The following is a 20,146-nucleotide window of genomic DNA, read 5'->3' as shown; positions in this document are numbered from 1 at the left end:
ATGCTGTCCCGGGAGAGAGCCCTGAGCTCGTAATATCCTCGAGCCCGGGGCTCCCTCCCGTTAGAAGGGCGAGAGGGGAATTCGAGGTCAGGTAGGTCTCGAGAACTCCCCTGCTTGTCACCGTGAGAAGTGTAAACTCAGGTTGTATTGGGTGATAATTTGTTTTAGTCGATTGGCTATGGTTTATGTTTTTGGACGGTGGGAGGAAACCGGGGAACCCGGGGAAAACCCACGCGAACACAGGGAGAACATGCAAACTCAACACAGAAACACCAACTGGCCGGATGGGTTGGACTGGTGGTGTTCTTGCTGTGAGGCAACAGTGCTATCCACTGGGCCACCGTGTCGCCCGATCAGAAAAAGTGGGAGGATGTAGGGGTGGAAAGGGGGGGAGCTTCAAGACGAAGATAACTGGAGTGAAAAACTCAGGTTATTTATAATGCTTCCGTAATCATCTAATAGGGCTGATTACGGAGCTAACAAGGAGCCAGCCGTGTTGATTATAAGCACGTAATCCTCTCGAAATTAGTTTATGAATAAACCACACGTAATGTCTACTGTATATTTCTGCTTAAAGAAGCAACCATTCTCATCAGCAGCTATTTCAGCTGGTGTTGCAGCAGTAAACGTGATTTAAAAGAAGTATTTTTTTCTTCTAAAAACTATATTTGTAACGTAAGTAATGCAATTACATTGACTTTAGTATCAAACTACACAAATTTAAAATGTAATTTGTTACATTACTGCGTTCCCCAAAAATATAATTAGAATACAGTAACGTGTTTATTGTGGAATGCGTTTCAACCAACTCTGTATTCAAATGATCCGTTCAGGAAATAGATTAAAAAACAACTTATTACTGACTCTCCAGTGGGTCAAGACTTACTCTGAGAAACTCGTACGAGCTCAGCTACGTTCCACACCCCCGAAGTCACGAAGCAGTCCTGAAAGCTCAGATGTCCTGTAGAAAGAAAAACACATTCACCTGCGATCAGAGCTCATTCAGCCAGACCACATTTAGCAAACATCAGAATATCATGAAGCGTTTATGACTGAGCTATTCAATTACGATGAGTCATTTAAATTTTAGACACAATTCAGCCAGATTGCTTTATTCCAACAGCAGGTCCTAAATACACACAACACATTGCCACAGTACGTGATTAAATGCTCTGTGTATTTTCTGTTAAAAGCAATTTCGTCCTAAACATCTGAGAAGGAAATGCATCAAATTACTATTTTAGAAATGTTTTTTATTTCCGTGACATGGCAACAGAGCAACAGCATAAACTACTATGACAATGATCACCTCAGGTACTAATTATGTGCTTTATTCAGTGTTAAATGCTCCCAATGTGAGTTTGAATACCATTTTACATGACATTTATTGCCATACTACTCAAAGCAGGATATCTGCTGGATAGTTCACCTCTGATCTGGAAAATAAAATAATTAGTAGATGCTTTGAAAAAGAAAGCCAGAACTGTGATTCAGCGCAAATGTAGTTAGTAGCAAATGTAGCTAGTAGTTTTCTAACGTTACTAGCCACTCGCCATTTTCACTAGCCACAATTTTATTGTTGGGAAAATATATTTTATACACATAAATATGACTTTGACATGCTAAAGTTATTTGATTTTGATTTAGTTAGAGTTATCTCTACATGCCTCCTCATTCATTTCCCTTTTTGTGTGTCGTGTATGAGCTTGCTCAATAATCATGAGCAAATGGGTCAGAGTTTCATATATTACAATTAGTTTTCATAATTTTCAGTGCCCAAAATGGAAGGATTTACGCAATTTATCTCGCACCAAACCATAAATAAACAGTTAATTATTTCTTAGTCACAAATTTTAAATGTGTCAAAACAAGCAAAGTACAGCTGAATACTATACTTTTTATTTAACAAAAGATATGCACAGTCATGTGTTCTGGCTAAAGGTCCCAGATCACCAGTTAAACTACACATCAATTGGGGAGTAATCTCCCATTAAAGCAATGTTATTGTAAAAAAAAAATTATAATTAAACCATATTAATGCAAAAGAAAGCAGGTAATAACATACTGTGTCATAATGAAAGGATGATCACACACGCATGGTTAATGATAGACCCATAAATTATCTTTTCAAAAAATGGTTAAACCGAAAGCAACTGGCGCTGCTTACAATAAGTCAACTCTGGAACTCTTGAAAGCAGCAAGACTGTATGTGCACGTTCCTCCCTTTTTGTTCAGTCTATTTGAAAGAGAACCGATCACATCAGTTGCGTTTCTAGACACAGTTGCTTCACAAAAGGAAACGGGAGCGCGCACGCGTTATAAACAGCCGCGCGCGTCACCTCAGCTGTTAGCGCGAGTGATTATCCTCTCATTCGGTATTCACCTGCTTTGCTCGCGCGAAGTTGCGAACGCAATTATTTTTGTCAGTAGTGTTGCTTCTCGATCGCCTGTGCATCCATATTGGACCATCCTTATTGTCGAACACTGCTTTTAAAATTATTATCTGGGAAAATTATTTTCAACCAGCCAAAGTGGCTAGGGGAGTGTCTATCTTACCGTCTTACCGGTTGGCGGGTGTTAATGTAAAGCCCTGGTGATATATATAAAATAGCAAGTGAAAACAGGCGAGATGTGTGATTTGGGAACAGTTTGCGAACATATTTCACATGTGGTTTATCCATAAGAGTAGAACGCTTCTTTCAAACGCCTTTTGGCCAGTATAATAATGTATAAATCAGTTCGCCTGTTGTTTTCTCACCGTTTGGTGGGGGTTTGATGTCCGAGTCTCCTTGTTGACTGGAATTGTCTGATTGGCCAGATTCTGCATTGAGACAAAGAGGAAAAAAACAAAAACATCAGAGTGAATGGCAGAAGATGCTTCATATTCAATTATTATGATGTTTCGGCACTTGGACACAACAAGCAGATATTTTCAACACGAGCGAATGAAAAAAAGACCCACTCGTCTGAGTACATATGCATGAAAGTGTGTGTTATCAGCTCAGTTTATGGCAGGCTGCTGTGTGTGTGTGTTTGTGGAGGTGTTTATCGGGCGGCTGTAGGTGATAAGGGAACACACTGCCTCATGCCAGCGCGATTTCATAGAGTGTGTCGAGATTAGGACGAATACACTCGCACAAACAAAAGAACAGCAGTCGAAAGCGCTCTCTTTTCTCTCTATTTAGCACGTTGTCTCCATCTCTCTCTCTCTCTCCGGCTCTCTTTCTCTTTTTCTGGACTCCTGGCAGCCATTTTAGTCTTTGGCAGCCATCTTAGCATTGGCGGTGCGCACACATTCCTGCTAGCTGACGACACACACACACAGAGGATAAACATAGGCCCAAATCATGAACAAGGCTGGGAAGTGTGTACAGTAGGTTGTGTGTTCATATGGCGTACAGCATCACTGAGAGAAAAACCACAGGATGAGAGACGGGGACTCTCAAAAAACACGAGCGAATCCGTCTCTGTATGATTTACTGCGATATTAAGGTTATAGCATACGAAAATATTGTGAATTTGACTGGTGTGTTAATATTTAAAATAGGTCTGTGTTATATGATGATATATGACATAAGGGTAGACAGACAGGCAATAGGTGTGTGCAGAAATCTGCCATTTATTTTTTGTCCCATCATGGAATCTGTGTATTTACTAACGTAAAGGTTATTGCACACTGAATACGAAATTTTTCACATCAGATATCATCCACCGAACAATTTAGTCGCTGTGACAATAAACTTGGAATATGTTGTAAGTATGTATTTAGTAAATTTAGGAATTATCTTGCAGAGCTCCCGACTTTGCGTCCTCAAATGCTAAATCAAAAGTCCCACAATCTAAAATTTTCTTCCGGAATTTTCACATGTTAAAAACTAAATTTGACCTCAAGTTGTCAACCATATTGACAAATTTCCTCCGAAACTTTCGTCTGTCATAAAATAATTCAAATCGTGTAAAACATTTTTTGTTTTACACAGGATAACCTCAGGATGAGAGACGGGGACTCTCAAAAAACACGAGCGAATTCTTCTCTGTATTATTTACTGCGATATTAACGAAGGTTATACCATACGAAAATATTTTGAGATTGACTGGTGTGTTAATGTTTAAAATAGGTCTGTGTACTTTGATGATATATGACATAAGGGTAGACAGACAGGCAATAGGTGTGTGCAGAAATCTGCATTTATTTTTTGTCCCATCATGGAATCTGTGTATTTACTAACGTAAAGGTTTTTGCACACTGAATCCGAAATTTTTCACATCAGAGATAGTCCACAGAACTATTTAGTCGCTGCGACAAAAAACTTGGAAAACGTTGTAAGTATGTATTTAGTAAATTTAAGAATTAGTTTGCAGAGCTCCCAAATTTTCAACCACAATCGAAAGTCCCAGAATCCAAAAATTTGTTCCGTAATTTTCACATGTTAAAAAGTAAATTCAACCTCACTTTGTCAACCATATTGACAAATTTCCTCCGAAACTTTCGTCCATCATTTAAAAAAATCAAATCAGGTTCTATTTTTTAATTTTTTACATCTGAAAAAGCATTTAAGAGTTGTTTTGACAGTTTAAAACAGGATAAACACAGGCCCAAATCATGAACAAGGCTGGGAAGTGTGTACAGTAGGTTGTGTGTTCATATGGCGTACAGCATCACTAAGAGAAAAACCACAGGACAGGGGACTTACAGCAACAAAAACAACGAAAGGATTTTAATTCGAATTTCATTCGTAATTTTCGCAAAAATTAATTGAATAATAATAATAATAAATAATATAAAGTAAAATAACGGTGGCTCAGTGGCTGGCACTGTTGCTTCACAGCATGAAGGTCACTGGTTTGAGTCCCGGCTGGGCCAGTAGGCATTTCTGTGTGGAGTTTGCATGTTCTCTCCGTGTTGGTTGTGGGTTTCCTCCGGGTGCTCTGGATTCCCCTCACAATCCTAACACATGCGCTGTAGGTGAATTGAAGAAACTAAATTGGCTGTAGTGTATGTGTGTAAGTGAGAGTGTATGGGTGTTTCCCAATACTTGGCTGCAGCTGGAAGGGCATCCGCTGTTTAAAACATATGCTGGAATAGTTGGCGGTTCATTCCGCTGTGGCGACCCCTGATAAACAAGGGAGTAAGCTGAAGGAAAATAAACAAATCAATGAATTTTTTGTGGATGTACTGTATTATATGAGAGATTTGCTTTGTTTATCAAACAAGTGGATCTAATTGAATGGTCTAATTCAGGGCTATTCAATTGGCGGCCATTTGTTCCGGCCCTCTAAATAGTGTGACCGAGACATCAAAAATAAAATTAAATAATAAAAAAAAAAAAAAACGTCCCTTCATAGCTTGATTTTACATCAGACGCGATAATCGTTAAACCATGATTATTCTTCAGACTATAAAATCGTACAACCGAAATCTATATTTGTTGCATTCCTAATTGTTACGCAGTCCAAAACATAACATATGAATGTGTCTGAATGTAAAAAAAAAGCAATGTACTTTAGCAATGTACTGCTTTTGTTGTGCTTTAAAATACAACATTTAAATGTTTCTCAAAAAATTAATAAAAGTCTATTGTATATGCACTGATATTATGTAGTTTCAAAACACAACATATTAACAATTTAAAGTAGAAAAAGCCAACTTGAGTGTCTTAAGGATCCCAAATACATCATATGGGCTCTTATATGCTGTTGAGCAGGCATGTGCACACATAGGGCTCAACCTGTGGAGTGCACAAGCCCTTTTTAGTCTTAGATAGAAAGTGCCCTCAAAAATGATCTAAAGTGCCCCAGCGATCCAACCCCCCCCCCCCCCCCCCTCCCCATTCATTTTTTATTTATATTAATATTATCCTATCCTATATATCCTATAAATAAATGAAACATTATTATGTATTTATTCGATTATTATTTATTATCTGTGTTATTAACATTAATTGTTAATGATGAACAGTCATCATTTTGACATTTATTTCAATTATTTGAGGAATTAAACGTTTAAAATAAACTCTTGTGTACAATAGAAAGCCTGTATGGCATTATTAATGTCTAAATTTGCACTTGTAATCAATTTGATACATACATGAAGTATTAATTTCTGTCTTGAATTGCTCAGAATAGAAATGTTTATTTGCAGCAAACTTTATAGAACTTCATGACTTTCCATATTTAAAAAAATTATAATCATCTAAAAGAAAAAAAAAAACTAAATATATGCTACATTTTAAACAGAAAATAAAAGTCAATAAAAGCGATCTGTTAAAAAAATCTGTAAAATTTATGGCACTATTTTAAACGGCAACTGGGATTGCCAAAATGTAACTATCATAAATACGGTAAAAACGTAAGAGAAATGTAATTTTTTTACAGTAAATTACTGTATTTTGTACCTTTTTTAAATGTTTTGAATGCTAACATTCAAATTCAATCTATTTCAATCTATATCAGTCAAACTGACTAAAAATATTAAGGTAAACTTTAATAACTTAAAAGAAATTTTGTTGAAACCCTGATTAACTTAAATAAACCGTAAAAACATAAAAAAAATTCTAAATACAGTAAATTATTGTATTTTAAAAATTTTTTCAAAGTGCTAACATCTGCACTACTTTACACTGTAAAATAAATTTTTCTAGTCATGTCACTTCAATTTACATCAAACTGACTAAAAATGTTAAGTTAAACTTTGTAAAACATAAAAAATGTACCTAAAACCTAAATAACTTAAATTTTATTAAGTTAAAGCAACAACAATATTTGTTGTTGTGAATTTTTGTCATTAAATTTTTACAATGCAAATGTACATGACTGATTCTGGGAATTTTAGGAATGTGAGTTTACACTTATTCACTGTATACATTAAGGAAAGGTACAGTAAAACAGATTTTTATTATATAATTTTTACTGTTCTTTAACCATTGAAATCACTGACATTTGTATATGAAGGACACTAAAACTTAACCTGGTCTAATTCTCAACAATAAAACGACACATTCACTAACAGCTGTCAAACACACATTGCATCAATCTTGCCTATTAGCAGCGATTAGTTGTCCACACGTGTCCTTTTTATTATCATTTATAATGAGATATGAGACCGCAGCTAAAAAACCCACTCTGCTCTCTGTGTCTTTTCAACATGTTTCTCTCGGACCCAAACAGATGTTAAAGCCCTCTTTTCTTGGCCCCCACCCCTCCGTCCCCGTTTATCAGCATGCAGTTGGGTTTCGCTTAAGAGGTTTAGCATTATGTTGCTAAACATTCTGACCTTTTTTTAATCCATAATACTCTTAAAGTGTTCCGACGCGGCGTAATCCCCTCCGCCTTCTCACTCCGCACTCATTTATCAGCCAATACTCATCATTCCTTTCAGCTCTAATCATTTATTTCTCATCCCGAGCTCACTGTCAGCATGAGAAATATAGCTGGAGGACACTTTTGTATACACTGGAAAAAAAATTTACAGATAAAAAAAGCTACTGTCAAAATCTGATTAAAAGTAGGTTTTGTTACTATATATATATATATATATATATATATATATATATATATATATATATATATATATATATATATATATACATATACATACATACATATATATATATATATATATATATATATATATATATATATATATATATATATATATATATATACATTGACTAAACTTAAATTTACTTTCCCAGAATTCTTTGCATGATGTAAGTTTTTGCAATTTTTCTCCTCAGTTCCATAGATTACTTTTAGGTTACATTTATGTTGATAAATAATGTTTATTGTAGGGCTGCTCGATTATGGGAAAAATCATGATTACAATTAATTTGGCCATAATTGTAATCATGATTATTTAAAATGATAATCAGTGGGTCATATACATACATATATATATATATATATATATATATATATATATATATATATATATATATATATATATATATATATATATATATATATATATATATATATATAAATATAATAATTCTATATATAATAATAATAATAATAATAATAACTATATATATGTATATATATATATATATATATATATATATATATATATATATATATATATATATATATATATATATATATATATATATATATATATATATATATACAGTTGGGGTCAGAAATATTAGCCCCCTTTGATTTTTTTTTCTTTTTTAACTTTTTCCTAAATGATGTTTAATATTTTGATATAGATAACATTTTTTTCTTCTGGAGAAACTCTTATTTGTTTTATTTCGGCTAGTAAAAAAGCAGTTTTAAATAAAAAAAAAACATTTTAGTGACAAAATTATTAGCCCCTTTAAGCTAATTTTTTTCCCCGATAGTCTACAGAACAAACCATCGTTATACAATAACTCATTCACTTTTTCTCACTAAATCAGAAAAAGCTGGGAGAGTATGGAAAACGTAAATACAATCACCAGTTTGTTGACAAATATGTGAGAAAATTATTGAAATGTTTAAAAATAATGTTCTGGACCAGGGGAGGCCAAGCTGGATTCCTTACTCTAGTCCCCCGGACTCTGCAATGGTTGGGGAAATTCGAAATTGAACAAAAACAAACCATTACAATGGGCTAAATGCACACAGACTTTTAACTTTTAGCCAGGCAGCCCAAGAGCTTATGGTGAACTGTCTTTCTAGTACAAAATTGTCACGTTTAAGATCTGATTTCTTTAAAAATCAGGGTCTCAGATCAGACAAGAATCACAGCGTTAAATACCAATTTCCCCCACCGTGTCTTTAAAATTTGACCCCAATTTTAAACTATCCTGTTGGTACTGACAGCGCTAGCGGTTACACGGTCTTTCCTCTTGTTTTATGCTTGAACAAATAAATAAACGCCTATGTATTTTAACTACATAACAACATTGATACTAAAAAAACAACTGTTAAATTGAAAATACTCACATTAAGCGTTCACAGTTAGTTTATCATTGGCTATAAAACTGGAAATGAAAATTGGCGAATTGCAACCAGCAGAACCTGAGAATTAAAAAAACAAACAAAACAAAAAAAAACTCACAAAAAAAACAATGTTCCTTAAAGGAAGATAGGAAGACAATTGGATATTTGACCTTCAACATCTATAAGCAATAACACCACATGGGCACATGACTACTTTGGCAAACCTTGGTCAAGCACCACAATACCTAGCAACATCCACAAATGCAAGTTAAAACTGTAATGTGCCAAAAATAAGCCCTATGTTAACAGTGTCCAGAAGTGCCATCAACTTCTCTGGGCTCGAAGTCATCTGTGATGGACCATCACACAGTGGAAAATGTACTGTGGTCAGATGAATAATCAGTATTTTAGGTATTTTTTGGAAGAAAAAGGATGCAGTGTGCTCCAGACCAAAGAAAAAGGGTCATCCAGACTGTTACCAGCAAAAGGTCCAAAAGCCAGGGTCTGTCCTGGTCTTGGGTTGTTTCAGTGCCCTTGGCAAAAGTAACTTGCATTTCTGTGATTGCACCATTAATGCTAAATGATTTTTGGACATTCTGCACACATTACAAAGTCCTAGCTGCGCAGGAAGAGGATACAGGTACTGGACTGGCCTACCTGCAGTCCCGACCTGTCTCCAATAGAAAATGTGTGGAGAATTTTAAAGAGCAAAATGCAACAATGATAACCCCGTACTGTTGCCCAACTTAAGACTTGTTTTCAGGAACAATGGGACAAAATTACACCCGAAACACTTCATCACATGGTGTCTTCACCCCCTAAATGTCTTTTAAATGTTGGGAAATGGAATGACAACATTACAAAGTGGTAAATGGTTTACTGTACCAACTTTTTTGGAAATGTGTTGCAAGAACCAAAATTGGAATACGTGTTTATTTAAAAAAACTCTATAAAAATCAGAACACATTAATGTTTAATGCAAATTGTTTGTTGTATTGTCTGCAATGAAATACAAGTTAAAGTAAATTTAGAGTTCTTACTGCTTTTTTTTCATACTGTCCCAACATTTTCTGATTTGGGTATATATATATATATATATATATATATATATATATATATATATATATATATATATATATATATATATATATATATATATATATATATATGTGGCTATTTATTATATATATTTGGTTACATATTATATATGGGGATATACAGTTGAGGTCAGAATTATTAGCCCCCCTTTGATTTTTTACTTCTTTTGAAATATTTCCCAAATAATATTCAATAGAGCAAAGAAATTTTTACAGCATGTCTGATAATATTTTTTCTTCTGGAGAAAGTCTTATTTGTTTTATTTCGCCTAGAATAAAAGCAGTTGTGAATTTTTAAAAAAACATTTTAGGCACAAAATGATTAGACCCTTTAAGCTATATATTTTTTCAATATTCTACAGCAGTGTTTCTCAAATGGTGGGTCGCGACCCAAAAGTGGGTCGTGGGAACATTTTCAGTGAGTGTGTGGTAAAAAAACAACAAAAAAGTTCAATTTAACTTATTTTGCTGATACTGGACAATCCTACCGTTTGACATGTGAAACTTCATTTAATTATAGCAACAAATATGTCGAAGTGCAAGTGCGACCCTGAATATGTAAAGTATAAATTTACATATTGACGACAAAAAAAAGACTTAAAGCCTCAGTGTTATAGTGAGGTGCTCTAACAAGAGAGCATGAAACCTTCTAAATTAAAACGACATTTAGAAACTAGACAACATGTTTTATTAACAGTTCAGTTTAGTTCATGGTAACTGAACCTTTCCTTACCCTAACCACTGTTTACAGTATTTGTCGTTTTTAATTTGTAATATTTCTATATTTTGATACATTTTGTTAAATGACAGATATAAAGTATTGTTTATTTGTAAGTCTTGGTGATTTTCTTATGATTTATCTGTCACCACTTGTGTATGTTAACAAATAAATACAAATTAATTATAATTCCCAAAATTGTATTATATTTGCTAAAAGTTTGGGTCGTGGCCTGATGACCACGTAAAAATGTGGGTCCCATAGCCAAACCAGTTGGGAACCCCTGGTCTACAGAACAAACCATCGTTATTCAATAACTTGCCTAATTACCTTAACCTGCCTAGTTAACCTAATGACCTAGTTAAGCCTTTAAATGTCACTTTAAGCTGTATAGAAATGTCTTGAAAAACATCTAGTCAAGTATTATGTACTGTCATCATGGCAAAGATAAAATAAATCAGTTATTAGAAATGAGTTATTAAAACTATTATGTTTAGAAACATGCTGAAAAAAATTGGGGTAAAAAATAAACAGGGGGGCTAATAATTCTGACTTCAACTGTATATAACCACGGCTGGCACTTTTTACTGTACATTACACAGATTTGTTTAGTTTTTTTACAGTGTACGTGCAGGATTTGGGATGGTACGGAGTCGGTGGAGATGAACATCTGTCTGCACTTACACTTGAAGAGCTTTAGGGAGCAGCTCGGCACACGTAAACTCATTTGTGAGGTTATTTCAATAAAAGCAAGCTGTTTGTCCAACGTGCATTCGTGCGCGTGTATGTTTTCCATGTATGCATGTGTAAGTCTGTGTGTGTATGGAGGAGCAGGTGTGTGAGAGTGGTTTCGGCACAGCCTGTCACCCATCTGTGTGCCCGTCTGCAGCCGGAGTCTGCCAACACACACACGCGCGCACACACACACACACACACACACACACACACACACACACACACACACACACACACACACACACACACACACACACACACACACACACACACACACACACACACACACACACATACACACACACAAACAAATACATACATACAGCCAGAGAAATGAGAGCAGAAATCTAAAGATGCATCTTTCACACATAAACCCATACACCTCCATCACTGGCGACATAAATAGCTTTCACACACACACACACACGTTCACAGCAGTGCGATACACACTGGCTGGAGAAGAGGTGATTTGGGCTTTTTACAAGCTTTTGATTGGTTGGGCACATCAGAGCTCAGAGGAACCCCAGGAGGACGCCCGCTCCACAAAGACAGACAGATAGAAAGACTGAGAGACAGATGAACATCCAGAAGCCGGAATAATCATCACAACGTGCTCCTCAAATCACTACGCAAATTACTACGGTAACAGTCTGGATGATCCCTTTTGTCTTTGGTATGGAGCACACGGCGTCAATTTCTCCCAAAAATGCCTGAAATACTGATTCATCTGACCGCATGTTTCCACTGTGTGATGGTCCATCCCAGAAGCCTCTGAGCCTAGAAGTCGACGGTGCTTTTGGACACTGTTAACATAGGGCTTCCTTTTGGCACATCTCCTAATAAGGAATCAGAATATGTTGGGTGGAATTATTCAATTTCTACTTTATTTTATTCTGTCTAATAAAATTTTTTCCTACTCCATTCTATTCTGTTTTATTCTGTTTTATTTAAGCCTGTTAATGTCATTTATTATAAGTTACATTTGCATAAGGCAGTGGTTCTCAAACTTTTTTTCCTCAAGTACCACCTCAGAAAAAAATTGTCTTTCAAAGTACCACCAAAATGAGCAGTTTTGAAATACAGTAGCGTAGTAGGCCCAGTAAAGCAGCTACAACTCTGCAAAGTTAAAAAACGGCGCAGATTACCCAAGAAATATAGTCTATATGTCATTTACAGCATATTATATACATAATTTTTGATACATTTTGAAATGTGTGTAGCATGTACATGACATATTTCATTCCTCCGCGTACCACTAGAAGGAAGCCCGCGTACCACTAGTGGTACATGTACCAAAGTTTGAGAACCACTGGCATAAGGAAAACTAAACAAACCTTTATTCAAAAGTAATTTTTTTAAATAATATTTTTATAATTTGCTTAGGCCTGTCACAATAATCAATAAATCAACTTATCGATCAATACTTGGAGATCAGCTCAACGCTGTTGTAATACTATTTACGAATTACAAATTCACAAATAACTTTAAAGCCATTTTGACATTTACGTTCTACCTTACCGGTGTCACAGTTTACAATTAGACATTTACCTAACAGGACATTTAATAGTATAAATAATTGGACATTTAGCTTTTTAACACCAAATTATAGAATCTAAATAACCTTAAGAATGATAGGTATTTTAAAGTGTTTATGGCTGTTTGCATTATTATATAATCATTATATAATCAGTGGCATTAAATGATCTCAAAATGACAATAATTTCACTTATCGCAACAATTTCTGTGACAAAGTAGAACACGGAAGCAGCTTGAAGCGAAAAGTGCGAGTATGTCTGCAGTCTGGAGGTATTATATACAGCATTGCCATAGCAAACTGTGAGATTAGTAAACTTGGGATTGCCTGCCGGGTATTTTAAGTTGAGGTGCTTTGTTTTTATATTAGATTAGTTTGTAGAGATGTTGAATGTTAAAATAAGGTGAACTAAATAAAAAATAAGGAACATTCTGGATCTGTTTTTTCGCTCTTCTTTAGCTATTTTTTTATGTATTATAGAAGAATCGGATCGTGTTTCGGTATTAGTAGATACTCAAAATAAAATGACTCGGAGGCAAAAAAAAACCTGATCAGGACATCACTACCAAAATACCTATACTACCTATAAACAATACACAGAATGTCGGATACAACATAATAAAATTACAACAGGAAAGAATCAGAAAAATAGATTAAATAAAATAAATACATTATAGAGAAGTGTGCAGGCTCAATAACTTAGAGCTCACCAAACCAAACCAACCTCAAACTTGTATAAAAATGCATAAATCAGTATAATGTTGTTATCGTAGAATTAATAATGCATTGATATTGGAAAAAAATGACACTTTTGTTGAATTGATGGACATTAAAATTAGTATATAGATAGGACAAATATGTTATTGCTGTATTATTTAATAATATTATTATTATTTGTTAAAAAATATTTAATACAATTTTATACAAAAATAATAATACTTAATAAAAAAATATATGTTCATTAACTTATTTTCAGTTAATATATTATTCTAGTTGTATTTTTTTAGGTTTAAACCTCAATTTGTATGACAATGTTTCAAATTAAAATTGGGGTTAAAAATGCATTAATATGTTTTTGATTTTATAAGAAATGTATTTATTTACTCATTATAAACATTAAAAATGTCCTTAATTTTGATTTGAACTTTTAAAAACTTGATATTAACAAGGTATTATTCAAGATAGTTTTCAGTGACCGTTAAAAGCTTAACTAGGTTAATTAGGCAAGTTAGGGTAATGATATTGACCCCAAAATGGTCTTTAAAAAAATAAAAACTACTGTATATTCTAGCCAAAATAAAACAAACAAGACTTTCTCAAGAATAAAAACATATTATAGGAAATACTGTGAGAAATCCCTCACTCTGTTAAACATCATTTGGGAAATATTTGAAAAAGAAAAAAAATCACTAATAATTTGTCTTCATCTGTATACAAAAATGTATTTATTATTTATTTATTTAAAATCAATAAAAAGCCCTTCTATTTGTACTCTCCAACAGGAGACCGTTTAGGGCTGTGCTAATATCGCGTGTGTGTCCAGCAGGGGTCTCCTCAGCGCAGTGATGAACTCAGGCATGTCAACAGCGCAGCGAAAAAGCCCCAGAGCTTTCCAGACAGCAGGTGATGTGATTTGGGCCATTTCAGGCCAGTCACAGGTGTGCAATTTCACATCAACAAACATCACCCTTCAGTGTCAATACAAATAAACACAAGTTTGTTGACACTTGCGGTCTGATCGCTGCGCTTGTCTTTCCACCACAGCGTACGAGCACAAAAGCCAATAAATGATCTCATAAACACACTCTTAAGCAATGCAAACAATGAAAAAACACTGATAACGCTCTTCAGATGTACTATCTAACACTAAATCTGGCAAGATACAGCAGGATGTGCATCCATGTGTGTGTGTGTGTGTGTTGTGTGTGTGTGTGTGTCCTCAGAAAACCCGGTGACCCAGACAGGATGTGACTGTTAAATAGACTGCACAATAGTTCAGTGTGTGAAGGGCTGCACAGGATACCAGGTATCACACACACACACACACACACACACACACACACACACACACACACACACACACACACACACACACACACACACACACACACACACACACACACACACACACACACACACACACACACACACATTATTATGTTGAACTTTGAACAATTTACATAATAAACTTTTACATTTGCACATGAAATGCATAGTTTTGCATAGGTTTAGTGAAGCTTTCGGGGTTGTTACGAGTATTTCAAAGTGTTTGGATCTGAACAAACACCAAGTTCTAAGTGTACATATTAAAGAATTCCATACTCTTCGGTTGTTGCTAGAAGGGATACTGCTGTAGCCAAAAGGTAACAAGAATTATTTATATTATTTATTAAATTACCCATTAAATTGTGTTTATTAATGTCTGCCCCAACCCTCAAAGTAATATCAAAATATGAATTATTGTTGCAATACAGTGTCACTAAAATGATGCTTTATTATTTACGTGACTATCTGCAGCTGTATCCCTTTACTGACTTTACTATACACTTCACAAGTCTGTAAAATAATGCTGGATTCCACACAATTCCTTCATCCTGTCCCAAAACAAATCGAGTAAGTTAGCTTAATTGTTTTGACCATTTTAAGTGGATAAAACTTAAAACAATCAAGTTGTCTCAAAAATCAAACAAAAAAAAATTAGGAATTGTGTTTTAGCTTATTTTAAATACGTAGTCTGAAAAAGCAGCAGAAGTCTATTTTTGTTTGTTTTGGTACAGTTTTAGGTTTAACAAGACTGCGTTAATGTGATTAATAATGTAGTAAAAACAAAAAAAATATGAAAAATTATCACAATTTATGTTTCTAATTTAAATATATGTAAAAAAAAATAAATAAATAAATAAAAAAGTAATTTATTCCTGCGATGCAAAGAAAGTTGCCCCCAAAAACCCTCAAGTAGTTCAAACAAGGAGTAAAAGTTTTTTTAGTAAGAGTTTTAGGCTTAACACCACTGAATTTATGTATTTAATAATAAAGTAAATAAAATTATTGCTTACAAATCCAGCCAAAAGAGGAATATTTAGAATATTATGAAATGGTCCCATGTTTTTATGAGACTATTTTAAAATTTTATACATTTAAAATTTTATACATTTTTGAACTGTACATACCCCCACTGTACATGAACATTTGTAATTATGTACACACCCACTGTACATACATTTGTTATTATGTTTATCTATCTGCACACTTCTGGTCATGAATAGCAACCTCTACATAGAATAATTTATTAAATCTCTGTTCATAATGTAGATAGTACACCCATCTGTAAATATCACCATAGTTTTTCTATAACTGCACTTTATAACTTATATCTTTACCCTGCACTTGCTGCTATTGCACTGCTGGTTAGACCTAAACTGCATTCGTTGTTTTGTACTTGTACATATGTATAGACAATCAAGTTGAATCCCATCTGCTGGGATCCACATAATCGATTTGTGTTAAGGCAACCTGAAAATATTGTTAACTCATTAGTTTTTACAAATTTAAGTGGATTAAACATAAAACTATCATGTCAAACAAGACCCCCCCCCCCCCAAAAAAAAAATAAATAAAAAAAAATTAAAAAATTAAAAAATCCAAGAATTTTAAATAATGAATAAGTTTAAACAAGCAGCAAAAGTCTTTTTTTTTTTTTAGTTCTGGTCAGATTTTTAGGCTTAACAAGGCTGCATTTATATGATTAATTATATAGTAAAAACAGAATAATGTAATATTAAATAAAAATATTATTACAATTCATAATTCTGTTTCTGATTTGAATATGTCTTAAATGTGCAATTTATTTTTGTGATGCAAAGCTGATTTTTCCAGCATCATTTAAGGTACAGCCCTGCAAAAATCTGAAGGCGAACATTTTTATTTAATGTTTTTAAAGGAATTACTTTCTGCCAACCAAATTTAGAGCTTGCAAATCCAGCCAAAAGGGTAATATTTTGAAATGCTACCATTTTAAAATCAGCTTATAAGATCATACTTTGATAGATTTCTGTAATGCGAAATCTGTAGTCTTCAGTATCACATCATCATTCAAAAATAAAGTATTATCAATGCTGAAACAGTCATACTGATTGATTTGGACTGTTTGATGAATAAAAAGGTAAAAATATAAGCATTTCTTTAAAAATCTAAAACTTTTAGAATGTCTGTACTCATACTTCAGCTCAGTTTAAAGCCTCCTCCTTAAAAAAAAGTATTCATTTCTTAAAAATAAATAAATGAATATAATAAAGCGTAAGTAAGCAACACAACTTTAACTCTTACTAAAAACGCTCATGTGTTTCTGGACAGTGCCACCGAGATCCACCGAACTGATCATGTGATGTAAAGAAATGCCACTTTGTGGCACAGAAAAGAGAAAGAAAGTGATACAAAGAGAAAAAGAGCCTGAAGGAGGTCTGGGAACAGGAGGTTCTGCCAAAAAAGCCGGGAGAGAGAATTAGGAGGGGGGGGGGGGGGGGGGGGCAGACGGGATCTGTTGCCAAGGAAAGTGAAGAGAAGAGAGGAGTACACAACATACATCCAGACAAAGAGAACAGGCCCAACAGACAACTAATAGAGGAGGAGAACAAACAGAATAACAGACAGCAGACACACACACTGATACATGAACACACATACACTTTGACCCGCAGTTACGCAGCCAGAAACCTAACATGCTGCTGTGTGGAATGCGGGGGTTCCTTTATTTTGCAGCCAATCGCAGAGCTGGAAACTCAACTAAATATGGAGGTTCTGATCCAAACCCCGCCTCCCGCTCTGTCCTTTGTGTATTGTGCGCACAGATGCTCAGTGATGTCATGAGTGTGTGTCGGGACGGTCATCTGAGGTCAAAGAGGACTGACAGCTGGACAAGGGAAGAAACTCTTGGCTTTGCATGGTAGTAATTATTGCTTTAAATATTTTCCTCTTGCCTGAATATCATCATTGGCTTGTATCAATTCATCCCGGATTTGTACATTTCTACAGTTCTGTGACATACTTCTGATAACCACTGTACTTTTTTTTTGGAAAAGCTGCATTGAAATGATGATGAAAGATGCTCATTAAAATTGCACAATAGAAGATTGGAAAACAGTCGCCTGGTCTGCTGAGTCTTGATTTCTGCATGGACATTTAGATGGTCGGGTCCAGGGCTCAACCTGTGCAGTGCACATGCCCTTTTTGGTTTTGGATAGAAAGTGCCCTTCCAAAATGATCAAAAGTGCCCCCGCGACACATACCGCCCTTCAGGAGGCGTGCGATAACACCGCTCTTGAGTACGCGCGCGACAACAACAACCCTCGGCCCTTTGGACAGTTTCTGCACGGGCCTGGTCGGGTCAGAATTTAGCTTCAACAACATAAAAGCATGGATCCATCCTGACTTGTTTCAACGGGTCAGGCTGATAGTGGTGGTGTAATGATGTGGAGGATATTTTCTTGGCGCACTTTGGGCCCATTAGTACCAACTGAGCATTGTGTCAACGTCACAGCCAACCGGAGTACTGTCGCTGACCATGTCCATCCCTCAATGACCACAGTGTACTCATCTTCTGATGGCTACCTTCAGCAGGATAACGCGCCATGTCATGAAGCGTCATCCGACTGGTTTCTTAAACACGACAATAAGTTCACTGTACTCAAATGGCCTCCACAGTCACTAGATCTCAATCCAATAGAGCATCTTTGGGATGTGGTGGAATAGGAGATTCGAATCATGGATGTGCAGCCGACAAATCATGTAAATATAAACCAAAATCTCTGAGGAATATTTCAAGTACCTTGTTGAATCTATGCCACTAAGAATTAAGGCAGTTCTGAAGGCAAAAGAGGGTTCAACCGGTTACTAGTAAGGTGTACCTAATAAAGTGGCCGGTGAGTGTATATGACATATAACTTCTTGTAAGCAGTATACACAAGTAAAGCTAACTGAACTGTATTTAAAATGTATACAACTGGAAATTGGAGCATGGATGCGCGTGTGTGTTTATATATTCATCAGTATGATCCTTTAGCACTACCAGACTAATAAACCTCAGTACAAGATTAGAGCACCCAACAGGCTTTTCCCAGAATCGTCGGCTCTCCTAAAAACAAGCAAACATCCGCTTGTGAACATATACAAACACCACAAACATCTTGTCGAGGGTGCGCAGACACAGGTCAGATGACCAGCTGTGCTGTGCTGACCTGAGATCAGCGTGTGTGTGTGCCTCTTATCTTTTTAAATGAGATAAGGAGCTTGAGCAGGAGTTTGTCCCGACTAGATTCTTGAGGTTCCTCATAAGACTAAACATCATCTGCTGAGCGTCTACAGGCTCTTGGTGTTAATCCGGGAGTGTTTCCTCAAGTGCTGCTGGACACGAGGCTGGCCACAATTCAAAATGCACGAGATTTTTAGATTAATTGAGTTTAAAGGGCCCGTGAAGTGATTTAAAATGTGTATTTTTGTTCAAAGTGTGACGTAATTCGAATTCATTTGTAGAATAAAGTAGCTCCTCCCCTTTTAAAATCAGCCAATGGCATTTCATGTTTATCACAGCTCTGCCAGTGGTTGAGCGCAAGCACATATATAGCAATAGTATCTTGAATTAAGCAGGACATGTCTGATACTAGAGAGCATTTGATCTGTCGGAAGATTTATTTGATGATAAACTGAAGGATGAGGTGATGTAAATTGTTGATCTATTTAGGCGGAAGTGAAAAACTGTAGGCATTTTAGTGGAAATTAGAAAAATGATGAAGCCATGATGGACAGAAGTCAGTCGGCAGATTTGGCCAGAATGCAGGGACACACTGCTACTCTTTTTGAAGGACATCCTGGGATTTTTAATGACCACAGAGAGTCAGGATTTCAAATATGACGAGTATAGGGACTTATACAGTCCCCATCACTATACTGGGGCATTAGGACTCACACAAATTGCAGAGAGAGCTCCCCCTAATGGCCTCTCTATCACCTTTTCCATCTCATATGGTCCCGTTTTTCCAGTCCAGGTACTAACTAGGCTGCCGGTTATATCTTCTGAATGCAAATTGTGTCACTGTTTTGGAGCACACTAGCTTCTAGATATCCTTAACACTAACACAG

The 20,146-nt window shown here is 35.3% G+C and overlaps 1 protein-coding gene across 50 annotated transcripts in view; it reads right to left on the bottom strand.

The window, feature by feature from the left end:
* Positions 1 to 20,146, bottom strand: part of nfixa (nuclear factor I/Xa) — a 253,758-nt gene that overhangs the window by 53,459 nt on the left and 180,153 nt on the right. For all 50 annotated transcript variants that reach the window (XR_012405563.1, XR_012405566.1, XR_012405493.1 and 47 more), the window contains 2 exons: positions 2,759 to 2,821; positions 887 to 961 (listed from right to left, as the gene is read on the bottom strand). Coding sequence is in view for 29 of the 50 variants with exons in the window: in XM_073949468.1 (XP_073805569.1) it covers positions 887 to 961; positions 2,759 to 2,821 (138 nt within the window). In the remaining 21 variants the exon portion in view is untranslated. The remainder of the gene's footprint in view (positions 1 to 886; positions 962 to 2,758; positions 2,822 to 20,146) is intronic.

This window comes from Danio rerio, chromosome 1 (genome assembly GCF_049306965.1).
Source record: "Danio rerio strain Tuebingen ecotype United States chromosome 1, GRCz12tu, whole genome shotgun sequence".
Lineage (NCBI taxonomy): Eukaryota > Metazoa > Chordata > Actinopteri > Cypriniformes > Danionidae > Danio > Danio rerio.
Note: the sequence above shows the minus strand (reverse complement) of the source record. Positions and strands in the feature narration are given on the sequence as shown.